This window comes from Micropterus dolomieu, linkage group LG04, assembly GCF_021292245.1.
Source record: "Micropterus dolomieu isolate WLL.071019.BEF.003 ecotype Adirondacks linkage group LG04, ASM2129224v1, whole genome shotgun sequence".
NCBI lineage: Eukaryota > Metazoa > Chordata > Actinopteri > Centrarchiformes > Centrarchidae > Micropterus > Micropterus dolomieu.
The window spans coordinates 27,252,198-27,265,505 of NC_060153.1; the positions used below are offsets into that span (position 1 = coordinate 27,252,198).

The 13,308-nt window shown below is 43.8% G+C and overlaps 1 protein-coding gene across 6 annotated transcripts in view; it reads right to left on the reverse strand.

Moving 5' to 3' along the window:
• Positions 1-12,934, reverse strand: part of ctnnd1 (catenin (cadherin-associated protein), delta 1) — a 30,708-nt gene extending 17,774 nt beyond the window's left edge. For 2 of the 6 annotated variants that reach the window (XM_046048549.1, XM_046048550.1), the window contains exons 1-9: positions 12,567-12,770; positions 6,529-6,676; positions 4,287-4,361; positions 3,660-3,785; positions 3,176-3,468; positions 2,951-3,041; positions 2,558-2,748; positions 2,086-2,341; positions 699-770 (exon numbers count right to left, since the gene is read on the reverse strand). In XM_046048549.1, the coding sequence (XP_045904505.1) occupies positions 699-770; positions 2,086-2,341; positions 2,558-2,748; positions 2,951-3,041; positions 3,176-3,468; positions 3,660-3,785; positions 4,287-4,361; positions 6,529-6,669 (1,245 nt within the window). In that variant the 5' untranslated portion in view covers positions 6,670-6,676; positions 12,567-12,770. Of the gene's footprint in view, positions 1-698; positions 771-2,085; positions 2,342-2,557; positions 2,749-2,950; positions 3,042-3,175; positions 3,469-3,659; positions 3,786-4,286; positions 4,362-6,528; positions 6,677-12,566; positions 12,772-12,816 lie in introns of those variants that run through there. The other 4 variants (XM_046048548.1, XM_046048547.1, XM_046048553.1 and 1 more) reach the window with 4 other exon arrangements.
• Between the last annotated feature and the right edge of the window lie 374 nt (positions 12,935-13,308).

The following is a 13,308-nucleotide window of genomic DNA, read 5'->3' on the forward strand; positions in this document are numbered from 1 at the left end:
AATTATATGGGTCTAATTAATGGTAGATTTGTTGGCCACATTTCTTTTCACTATTAAGCAATGTTGTGTTCACAAACATCCTTGCATACATGCAGCTGTTTATGATACTATTTTCTTTGTCATCTTTTGTATCTCAACTTTTCACACAACATACCAAACACACAGACTCAGACAAAGTGTTTGGAGTCTTTGGAAACAGTTAGTGTTGAAGAGGATGCAGTCGCTGTTTGACCCATTTCTCCAGCCAGCAAGTCATCCGACACACACCAGACTTCAGACTTGTCACTGGCCGTAACAGCATGAAATGTGAAATTAAGATGCTGCTTTGCCTTGAGAGTGGAATGCATGATGTGGTTTGTCTGGTAATGCCCATACAAACATCAGCAAATCTTTGCCACAGCTTGTGCTAAATGAAAGGGAATCATAGAAAAACCACAGAATGTTTTGACCCAAACTATATTTAGCACAAATGTTGACCTACAGGATTTGAAGAGAAGTCAAATACGTAATGCTTATTTCTATTTCCCTTTCATTTGGGATTAGTGGAGAGTCTCAGGTTCACCTTGACTCAGGCCAATGAACGGTCCCAGTATTACATAAGAAATAAACTGCATCCCTTAAGCCTCACTTTTACCCCACCTAGTCCCATCATAACAACTAAAGAATGAACAGGCCATGGAGAAAGTCAGCAAACTGACCTCTTTGTTTGGGTTGTCAAGCATAGAGACCAACGCTGGGATGCCTTTCAGACGACGCACATCAGACTTCACCTGAAAAACAAAACCACACATTTTGTAAGCGGTGATGGAGATGGGGGCCCAGCAAATCACAATTATGTCGACACAAAAACTGAAAGATGTACAAACAAATTACAGCAGAACATCAAGGAACAAAGCAATCTGTTTTTAAACTGTAGTGAGCCTGTTTTAATATTATGGATAGACTAGTTGTGGCTTTAACTGTAATCCTGACTGAGACTGCTGTGATATAGTTAAAACTGAACTTGGATACAGAACATAGAAAGGAACAAAGTTATGCAGCCTTCCTCTCTTTTTGTCAACATCAAGGAATTTTGCTTGAATAAACTTTATTGCAACAGCCACTGAACAAAACCCACCAGGGGTTCCATGCTTATGTCGTGACTGGTCAACTGATTTGTACAGTGTGAGCATAAATTTGTAGGATCTAGCTGAGCAGAAAGGCTGATTAAAACATGTAGTGTAGTTTACACAACGTACAAGATCAAAAAAATAAATTAAAAAAAATAAAAGGAATGTCTGCCCAGATGTGGACAGACTTCTTCAATGCAAGATTTTTCCCTGTTTTTGTAAAGTTTTGCTATACTGAAGTGCTTTCTATGGCTCATATTATTGTAAACGTATGTTCATTTCCACATGGTTAAACAACCAGCAATCCTGACCGACTTATCAAACAAACAGATCTATGTTCCAACACATTTTTAGTCTCTTTCGTTAATAAGAACCAAAAATTAGTTGGTTTTTTTTTAAAATAAATAAATTGTATAATACAATTTTCACTGCCTCTGTGCAGCGATGATTTTTAAACGCGTCCACGATGACGATGACGATGACGATGACGATGATGATGATGGGTATGCAGATGAGACAGTCCATTTGCCTTTCTGATAACTACATCACTGCAGAACTCAAATGTTCAGACAAGCTTAATTTGTTTGTGATGCTATATGCAATTCAAAGATAAATGTTGCATTTTCTGACTGATTTGGTTGCAGGTATCTGGGGTTGGTAGTTATAAGGCACTTGGGACCGAGCTGTTTTTCAGTCCGTGACAGAGGCAGCTCTGCGCAGGAGTGTGCATTCAACCGTGCGCCTTTTTTTTTATTTATTTTTTTTTAAATAATTTCCATACTTTAAATCCGTACTTGCTTTACTTTTACCCCAAACTTATCCAGTACTGCAAATCAGTAAAATCAAATTCCAAACTTTTCCAAACTGTAGGAACCCTGCAACTACTCCTCATAATTAATCATCTTTAAACTTCTGAGATATTGCTTTGACCTTTGCGCTCCTCAACTAATTGCTATAAAATTGCTGTATCTCTTACTTTATCATTCTTATAGGTGAGATGCTGCAGGTACGCAGCTGCGTTGCTCCTGACGGGGTCTAGCCTGTAGTTCAGCATGGCGATGACCTCTGGCAGCTCAGGTTGACGCCAACCACTGGGGCCTGGACCTTTCCTTAGAGTGCTGTCCAAAGAAGCCATGCTACCTCTTTCACCCTGGGCCAGCGGTGCTCCTCTTTCCCAATAGTACATGTCCCCTGGACCGCTCATGTCACCGTCCAAGGTGCCCTCGTAACTCCTGGAGAGGGAAGAGATGAAGATGAAGAGGATATGTGAATGTATTTTTTGGCGACACACTGACATCCACCAATACAAAGAGATGAAAGGTGAGAAATTACCGGAGTAATGTAAAACAATACATTTTTTTTAAATGAAAATTATTATGTGCACTTCTTACACACGAACATTACACTGAAAGATGGCTCGCGCGCGCACTACATACAGAACAGCTTACCCAGCCCTGCGTGGTGGCCCATGGGCAAATGCATGGTGGTTGCGGGGCACGGTGCTGTAGTGCATTGGGTGTCCCATGCCATAGTCAGGCTCATCATAACCTATGCTGCGCTGATCATCCTCCAAACCGTACGGCTCTGGGACAAACCTTGGGATGGAGGACAGCTCCAATGCACTTCCCATACGCCCAACCTACATGGAGACATGTTCCAAAATAACAGAAGCTAAAAGCCAAACCTGTGTGTACTCTACTCAAATTAAATCCTATTAAAATCTTAACATTGAAGCAAAACACCTCATATAGCAAGTGCATCTTAAAGTGTCAGCAGACCAGGTTAAAATCCTGCAAAAAGGAACGAGTCAATGCAATTGATACAGTGATTGTTTTACATACCTGTGGCTGAGCAGCATAGGGGTCTAGCTGGTTCCTGCTGTGGGCTCGGTAGCTTGGATCCAGAGTTCTGTAACCATCTGGATGGACCGGTCTGGAAAGGGGAGTGACAGGGATGTTGAGCATAAGATGGGCCATCAGATTATCCAATTAAATTGGATAGTCTTATTGGCATGAATCTTCGATCAGTTTTGGTTACGTAAACATGAATTTCAACAAACACAGTACCTGTAGCGATCATCCATGCGAGCTCCCCTGCTGAGGCTTGTGTAGGTATCAGATGGGGGCCCAGTGCGGTAGTCGTCATAGCCCCCTGGCGGTCCATAGTGGTAGTTGCGGGGCACAGTGTGAGTGGGGTAGTCCATTGGCATGCCACCTCCGGGAACCTGCCTGTAGACCCGGTCCATGGGTGTAGTGTAACCCCCCATACCTGTCACTGAACCCCCACCGTCCAGAGAAAGGGTGTCTGACACGGAGGGGATGACTGTGCGAGTGGTGGTTGTCTTCACTACTTTCTTAACCTTAACAAGCAAAAGAAAAGAAGCAGGAGACAACATTTATAAGTTTAAAATCGTAGCACTTTGCGATGCACACTTTCCACTTCACCCAGAGATACAAAGAATCCCATCTCTGTCAAGCTACACCTCTACAACACTAAATGGTTCTTCCTTCCTCATTTAGTGCTGTAAACGACAAACTTTGACAAACTCACTGTGGTTTCTGTTCGCCGTGTGGTCCCATCTTCAGTGGTCTCCACAGAGACAACAGGTGGCAACTCCTGGGGGTCTTCCTCCACCGTGTAGGTCTCCTGCACCACTTGGCCAGGCTCCATCCTGAACTGCACACCCACACACACATTTCAGAATTTAACTGAAACCAATGAGTTAGCTAAACTTTGAGCTAGCCTCAACCTGGACGACCTGCAATTTTCTCATGTTAGACAAAACAGAAGTTATTGTACTTTGCCCCAAACACCCGCCGAGACGCATCATCTTAAGATATAGTTAATCTAGATGGCATTGCCATGGCCTCCAGCATCACCGTAAGCAATCTGAGATTTCTTTGATCACAACATGTACTTTAACACTCACTTAAAACAAACATCAAGGACCATCTTTTTCGCTAACACTGCAAAATCAGGAACAACTAGTCCATACATTTGTTACTTCTAAGATGGATTATTGCAATTCCTTATTATCAGACTGTCCTGAACCATCCCTTAGTTATGCTGCTTTAAATAAAACTGAACTCCAATGTTGGTCTCACACGGGATATCCTTGGGGTTAAACTTGTTAAGAATTTAACAACTGAAACAGAGAGGGTTCCAAAAGATGCTTACATGATGTGTCCCGTTGATGTAACCCTCGTTCAGTGTCAGCCTCTCTATGTCTGCATCACAAGGAATGCGACCGTTCTGCAGGGACGAAGAAATGCACATGAGGGGGATCCAACACACACTGCTTAGAATAAAAAGATGACTATGCATTGATGAACAAACAGACACACCACTGCCTGAGCAGTCGAACTTTTCCAGCTGGCCAGAGTGACTAGCTTCTCATGTACAGTACCGTGACAATCAAATAAAAGAAAAACCAAAAGTAAAAGCAGCAACCAGTAATCTTGAAAATCAACACAAACACACAGAGGCTTTCATGTAATGCACTCACCAACCCTAAACAAAAACAATGAGGAAGCTGAATGAAACACACCCAACCATCTTATGAATGAACTGTGATGATGGAATTAACAAATGAAATTAGTGATGAAATGAATATTTCAGACAAACAGAGATACACTTCTTCTCTCATGCGTCGACACCACCAGTATTGCCTGCCCAGGCGTGGTAATGGGTGTGGTGCACTCCCCATTCCAGCAACAGGGGGAGCTCCATGCCTCTCTACTGCCATCTCTGCAGTTTTATCTCTACGACTCTCTACGACTGAAGGGGGCACAGCTAAGGGGGCCTTGCTTAATAGTGATTCAGAGATGGGATACAGTGTCTCATGCAGAAATAACTTGCTGAAAACTGCCAATAGTTTTTGCGGGAGTGAAAACTAAATGAAGTGCCACTTTGCCCTAATCAAAAAAAACAAAGACACCGATTTAGCTAAATGACCACTCTTTAGTTCAGATAAGGAATCAGTCAGAGAGAATAGTAGAAAGTGCCGGGCAGATGTGAGCATGTGGGAACCTGCCAGTAAAGACTGAGGTCACGTTGTGCAGTCTGGGAGAGTGGCAGAGGCATGCTGAAGCCTTTCGGCTATGTAAACACACAAAGCAGCGATAAGAAGCGACACAGGCTATTCCTACTCTCACTATAACACACACACACACCCTAGCAATATTTCTGCCACTATCAGCCACAAGAATTACCTGGGACCAGGATGTGTCCTAGCAAGTGCTTGCCCACATGCAAGAGTGACAAACAAAAGAGGTAAAACAAGCGAGTGGGAGAGCCTCGTTGTTTATGAGAGTGTGTTTCAAAGGTTGCCCTCAGGACCAATAGAGTTTGTTTGCGTGTTTACGCGCCATTTTATTGAAGCACGCTAATGGCCGAGCGTGTCAATAAGGAAGCGAAAGAAAGAGCGCGTGGGTGGGTGTGCCTGCGTGAAGTCACTCAGCAGTCTCTAAACCAGGTAACTGACTCGAGGCATGATAAAGAGGGTGTGTAAGCAAACAGTAAAATACTTTAGATATGAAACACACTCATTCGCCTTTTCAGGGGGGTTTTTTAACCAAGAATTCTGAGCTGTTGAAACCGGTCTGACAGGCCCCTTGTCAGAGTTGATAAGACTTTGCCCCACTAAAAAAGCAGCAGAGGGACGTCTTTATTCTAGAAATAAAACACAACAAATGATAAATAAACCAGCGGGCTGACATACTATAGCTCCAGCAGGTAAACTCTTAATGAATATCACAACAAACAAAATGTCAAGCAAGACAATCGCTCTGCATGCAAACACCCATGGACAAGTCAAGACAAACACGATGGGTTTTACTGGGTTGTTAAGCTTGATTGGCGGAGGGATATGATGACAATGGGAGGACTATTATTTTATATGAGACATGGGCAGTTTACTAAGGGACCAATGGAGGATGGAAGGGGGGTAGTGATGGAACAGTGGATAAGACACATGCCTTTGGTGTGAGAGACCCAGGTTCAAATCCACTGTGAGACACCTAGTTGCTCCAGAGGTGTGTGACCTCTTACATATATAGAAATTGTAAGTCGCTTTGGAAAAAAGCGTCAGCTAAATGAATAAATGAGTTATAAAATGCAGTGAGGAGAAACAGAGGGTGTAAATTACCTCCTCAGGACGGCTATATTGGAAGTTGCTACAGTTTACTGACTCAACTTCCAAAGTTCACATGCATTTAAAACCCACAGAGGAGGTACTTTTGCCCCAGGGGTTTGATTTAGGTTCTGCTGCCATCCAGCTGGTCCACACAGATGGGATGGGGTGACGATGGAGATGACACAGGATGAACTCGCTCGAATTAAGGATGAATCCGAGGGACTTTTCCATGGAAAATGTGCATGAGGGTGGGTGGAACAGGGGGCGGGGATTGTTCCGCGTTACCTGCATGTTGGGGAGGGGGCGGGGCAGGGTGCCGGCACACGACCTCCGCTCCTCCTCCAGAGCTCGGCTCAGCATCTCAAACTGCCTCTCCTGCTCCCGCACCGAGGCCAGCAGGGAGGCCGTACTCGCACACTGCTCCATTCACACGCTGAGAGCAGAGCACAGGACAGGACAGGGTCAACACCAGAGAGAAGAAGAGATTCAACCAACACCGGGAATTCATCAAAGAACAGACAAACAGCTACGGCTGAATCACCCAAGTAACACTGATATAATAGCAGAGGGGCCCTTACACTGTGAATCTGTGAATGCACACAGTGTAGTGCTAATGAAGTAGCAGGAGCTGACGCAAGAAGATAATTGAGGGAAGAGAGAGAAGTTGGGGGATAAAGAAGAGAGAATGTGAGTATAGACAGAACAGGAGTGAGGAAAAACACCAGGTGTAAAGAAAGAGCTGAGAATTTGAAAAAAAAAAAGTGATTATTCAGTTCACGTTGAAGGTGGGACCAGCATCAGCAGAGCAGGGGTGGAAGCAAGCTACTGTCACTTTTTCAGTGCGTTTCTTCACCTTCTGCTATGTCGGGTTAAAAATAGGAAGAAAGTGAGATACATGGCGAGAGACAAAAACAGCACGTTTTCAGCTGCAGCGTGTGGAGCTTGTTAGCGCTTGTTCACGGCCAAGGATGCAGAGACAGTGTGAGAGCATTCAGAGGCGCTATGAAGAGACAGTATCACACCGTCAAGTTACACCCAACTCAAAAAGCCAGGTGTTTCAATTTGAGAGGGTGTTCTGTACACAGCAGGCAAAGAGATGGCTCGCTCTCCCTCGCTTAATGCTATACTTACAAGACTCTGCAAGGTATTATATGGATGGTATTTCATTTGCATGCTATCCTTTACAATTTACTGTAAGCATTTCTTTACTGTTATTATCTCTACAAACTCACAGAAATAAATTTAAAATCGCAGGGAAAGTCAAATACTGGGCTGGTTGTTTACCGTTTTTGTTGTGCTTAAGTGTTTTAATCAATGATCAACAACTGTGATCAAAGTTATTAATCACTGGTTCAGTGCCTCCTGCCAATATTTTCCAAATGTCACTTTGCGTCTTTGCTAAAAGAAATTTAATATTCAGTGCTTTATTAAGGGCACAACTTTAACTACAAAGCAAACTTTACGTCCATGTGGTTTATAAATCACACTTTGGTGATCTCAGACTGCAAAGGCTAAAAAGTATTTACATTTAAATTTAATCTTTTAACATTAAGTTGATATATTCTTTCCCTCCGCAGTACTTACAAATACATTTTCAAAAGTTGGTCAAACCAGTCCGCTCCTTCATTCTGGATTTACTGACATGGCTGGTTTAATGATTAGTCTAATTAAAAGTGCTTGACACAAGACATCTCAAGCTACACAACAAACTACAAAATGCATTTCAAAGTAAGCAGCTGAATTACATACATACCTGTTGATTATGGAAACACTATAGCATGACAATTACCAATGATCTATTGTCCAGGAACTACAATACAAAAAAGAAAAGAAGCAGAAATGGGTTTTTAAAATTGTCAACCTGGACTTTTGGAGGATACTGCAGCCTTAAGATACGCCTCAGATGACCTAAGCCTAAATTACAGTGACATGGTAACAAGTGAAAGTCACTTCAGCCCAAACTAAGACAATGACAAAGCCCTTTTTCTCCGACTTCCTCAAAAAGGGACGCTGGTGAGGGAGGAATGAGGAATCTGTGGAAGATCCCTTCAACAGTGTCTGTCTAATAACGGGATGACATGAGGGTGGCTCATCTCCAAGCCTGGGTAAAAAACATTTTCTACTTCAAAGTTCACTGACTCGTGTGGATCAAATCTGCTCTCAATCTGCACACACAGGACTGACTGAGTGAACAAAAGACTCTTGTATGAAGCTTAAGTGCGCACACACACCAGCATGAGTATGCGCGTGCATCCGTGCGAGGGCGCATGATTGTGTATGTGGTTCAGAGACTATATAAAAAGGTGGCAATGGTCTGAGGCCGACGCTGGTAATATCGTTGAATACTCAGAGCAGTGTAGTAAAGTGAATGTTGCCCCTTTTCTTTGCATTTGTGTGTGTGTGTGGTGGGGGGGGAGACACATTTGTGGATAGAAACATGTCTCACACACACAAAAACACTGCCATTGTCATACATTCCACAGTGAGATTTAGCATGTCATATCCTGCCTCAGCTGTTGGAAGCTTTCCTAATAAGGGAGCCCTTCACTCGTTCATTGTGATGCACTCATCCGTCTCTCACACTAACATTTTTTTCTTCCCAGCCAAACACGTCAATCCTGGAAAGAGAGGAGGCCGTCTCTCTCTCTCTCTCTCTCTCTCTCTCTCTGACCACAAACAACAACAAAGTGCTTCTTTAGTGGATAATGCTCACAAATGTAAGGATGGTTTGAAATGATCTCAAGTTCGTGTCTACGCAGGCCCTGTGTGAAGCTAATGAAATTTGAATAGTTTCCTCAACAATGACAGATCTTTGCTGAGATCTCAAACACAAAAAAGGAAACGGGTAACTAAAGGTGGCAGCAAGCTACAAATACATGTTTGCTGTGTCATAAAGGTTGCGTACAGCAGCCGTCAAGTTTTACATTAGGGACCAAGAACTCGTCCGTCTGACACGATACATCAAATAAGACAACATACCACAGTCTAAACGGCAACACTTTTTTGAGAGCATGGAGGAAGGCGGTCCTCTTATGCCTTCCTACAGCAGACAGACAAACCTACACAACCTCTGAAGCTACGCGAGTCCCACAACTAACATTCTCGTGGTTTTAGAGTTTTAAATGGCCACTTAAAGCCTCGGCATTAGTCATTAATCTATTGTAAGGTCATTAGCAGCAGCACTAAATTGTATCTGCTAATGGGATAGCCCTGGAATTACAGCGCTAAGCCACTTATCATCCTGAGCCAACACACAACACAGATGTACACACACTATCCACTACCCACTGAAAACATTGTGTAGTACACACACACAGCCAGTTTGTTGGTCTATCACCCAGTGAACAGTGAGTATTGTGACTACAGTGTATTCCCTCATTATCATATGTTATCACTGCTACCAGGGACAGAGTCACTGGTGGTTGTGGCAGCCTGACATGCTTTCTGTTCCAGTCCACCCCCCCACACATACACACACAGATGAGGTGAAGCTATGGTAAAATGCTGTTGTGGCTTGGCCAAGCGCTCCGCTGACTCAGCCTCATTTGAATGGTCACACAGAGATTTGGCCTCTGTGTGTGTTGTGTGTTAGCCTTGGCCCACATCCAACCACTACCGCCTTTGCCATCCTCACTTTAAACCATGAACCCCCCCCCCCTTCTCCTATGTGGCCCACAGTGTGGTAGCTGCAGAGAGATTACACATGCACACACACCCGCCCACACACACGCCCTCATTCACTCATGCTCCACGCAAACTTTTCATGGAAGTTCTCCTAAGGCCAGCTGTCCGATTTACAGATGCCAACTTACTACTCTTAATGAGGAATGAAACGCGCAGGGAACTGTAAAGCTGATGACACACGGGGCAACTCTGAGCAATGTTGCGGGGCAAGTCCAACTATGTCTGAATCGATAGCGGCGGGCCAGGGTGGCGGGTCAGCGGGGGTAGGGATTACGGTAGTCATCTTTACTCATTACCATTGACGGCAACATTGCCCAGCAACATTACTCATCATCTTAACTCAGAGAGAGTTACAGCTGCCTGCAAAGAGAGATATACGGAAATAATATTGATATGAGGCTGGATGTCATCTGGGATTTTGATTGACCAATCAAATAATTGTTTTGCTGTGTGAAATAAACAATGAACGCCACTATCTGCTTGGACGATACACCCCATTATTAACGGATTTGACCGGAGTAACAATCTCCTCCGCAAAAGAGTTTCACAAAAAGAGCAGAAGTCTATTTCACACAACAATCTCAGGCACGTCAAACTCTATCCAAGTGACACAGAAACACCGACTGAGTGGGCACACTGATCCATGGTGTTGGTCGGCGTTTGCCTGGGCAGTGTGCAAGCAGCTTCCGTCTTCACTTCAACTTCAGTCAATAATATGTTCATGTTCTTTGAGAAATGTTACATAAAATATTTCAAAAATACATTTAAAACTTGACTATTAACAATCCTAGAAAACAAACGTTGAGCAGTCGGCAAAGATTTCCCACTGGAGACTTTACACAGTTTGACCACAGTTAAACAAGGAAGTTGGTTTAATTGCTGCAGCGAGGACCATAAAAGTGTTTACTGACACTCAACCTTTCCAAGAAGTTAACCACCAGCACTGAAGGGCGGTACTGTACAGCAGTCCCGCTTCACTGCTTTCAGAATCTGTGCACTTTGATTTCACTATCAGACACCTCACATGTCCTCCCCTGCATCGAAAGCCAAATGACGTGCTGGCCGTTCAAATAAAAACACAGACTGCAGGTGTAACTGTTGGCTGTAGAGACGAAGAAAGAGACAGAGAGAGAGAAGACAGACACAGGGAGGAGGAGCAAATATAAGAAAACCCCAGCTTCTGTGTGTCAGAGGGACACACCCATGAAAGCCCGTCATTACAGAGGCTTACAAATGATAGCCCTGGCTAAAGCAATACGACTCCAGCCCCCACAGACAACATGGCTAGGAGCAAATTCTAGGAAGAAAAAGAAATGTCCAACTTGTGATTTTCTTGGCCCCTCCTTTTCACATCTTACAGAAGGGGGCATTTCTGAGAAAACCGCATGTCCAAACTTGCTCACAATCTTTCCCATCTCTGTTTCAGCAGGTCAAAGCAGACATGCCTATAGGGTATTTAGAGGAATATGACAGGCATGTCCGTGCCGCACTGAAACACACAAGTCAGCTGACTGTAGCATCTCAAATTAACAATTCTGTTACTTCAGACAAGCAGTCAACCATGACTCAGGTTGGTCTGTATGTTGTTTACGTGCATTGATTTTTAATGTCACACACAAACCACCACAAACTGAAAGTATCAAGTCTACTCCCAAGAGTCACCCACTGAAGCAGATTTAACCAGGTCCCTCTGAGTAATCCAGCATAAATTCCCACGAAAAGACCTGTAAATTGAGATGGTGTCTCACTCACTGTGTTGCAAGCCTCTATAATATATATAATGGAGCCGGCCAACACGCCAGCCACCTTACCACACCCCACAGAAACAGACCCACACAACTGGTTCTTACTATTGTGTTTCGCAGCGCCAACACCGCCGGTCCTGCCTCCCTCCCCTACCTGGCAGACCGCATCAAAAGACAGCTGCGGCTGAAGAATTAAACAGTTTCAACACTTTCAAGGCACTAAAATCAAAAAGGCAGTCGGCAACAAAAGACAGACGCCATGCGAGCATAGTCACCTGAAAGCAGCTTCACTGTCCGCGGAGTGGGCGGCTCAGGTACAATACATAATAGAAAACTGATAAGTAAGCCGAGACTGGACTTTGACTCCTGAGTTGCGGTCAGTGACGCGTCGGGCCACTTCCGTGTCCTCTCACCTGTCCTGAATACTCCCCAGCTCGGGGGAAAACTAAAAAAAAAAGCCCACTAAAATCTGTGTTTAAAGGCAGCGAACAGAAAAGACTCGACGTGTAACGTTAATGTTATAACGTTAACAGTAACCCCTCATAACCACCCACAAACCAGACCATTCATGTAATAAACTGCCGCTAGCTAGTTAACGTCACGTTAGCTGGATATTTTATATTTTTAGCCATCTTGGTATCAACCAGTTTTAACTGCATTCACGAGTTTTGTTAAACTTTTCCCGAGTCTCACTCTGGGTAAGTTATTCATCAAGCCAACGAAAGGAATAACACCGATGCTAGCTAAATTAGCTTGCGCTGTGGTAGCTAGGCTGCTAACGCTGCGTTTACAACAAGTTCAGCAAATTAAAGGTCACCTCTCTTCCCACACACACACACAACAAACCCCAACCAGCTGTACCGAACACAAAGCACCAACAAGAGAGGCCATTACCGATTCCGGGGACTGTTAGGCTTGTTTTTCAAAGTCCATAAGTGTTTGCGAGATGGATTCAGGCCTAGCCGAGTGCTGCTGCTGCTGCTGCTGCTGCTGCTGCACTGACGATCCAAACCTCGACCCGCAGGCTCTGATAAGTGAGTTAAGACAACAAAAACACGTCGGCGTGGTCCACCTCACATCTCAACACATAAACTGTCCACCGCAGGGCGACAGCTCTCGCAATGAAGACGGAGAAAACACCCACCTTTGCGATTTCCTCTCCTCCTTCGCTTGTTGTTCACTTGTCTCTGCGCTTCCTCTCCGCTGGGGGGAAGAGGTGGGAGCGAGCAGACTGGAGCAGGGCAGGACGAGGGGCGTTTTTAAAATACAGGTTCACAATATTTACTTTTTCATAAGTGACTAACTCATTTAGTCAGATGTTGATAGGCTACATCGCTTTTACTAAGAAACTATGATATAACATTTATCGAGGATTGTGTGTGGCTTTTGATTAACGTCAAAATGATTAAAATCATTATTTAGGTCGAATAAAAAAAAATTAGATCGTTTAGTTTTATATAATTTATCTTCTTCCAAAAAAAAAACAAAGATTATTTTTAGAGATACTTTCTTATTTCGCGGTGCGTATAATTAATTAGGACTATTTTCTTCCAGCATTATGCCCTATTTTCAGTTTCTAGACATTATACTGCAGAACACCTCATGCTATTTTTGTTTCGAACATGGAAATTCCCAC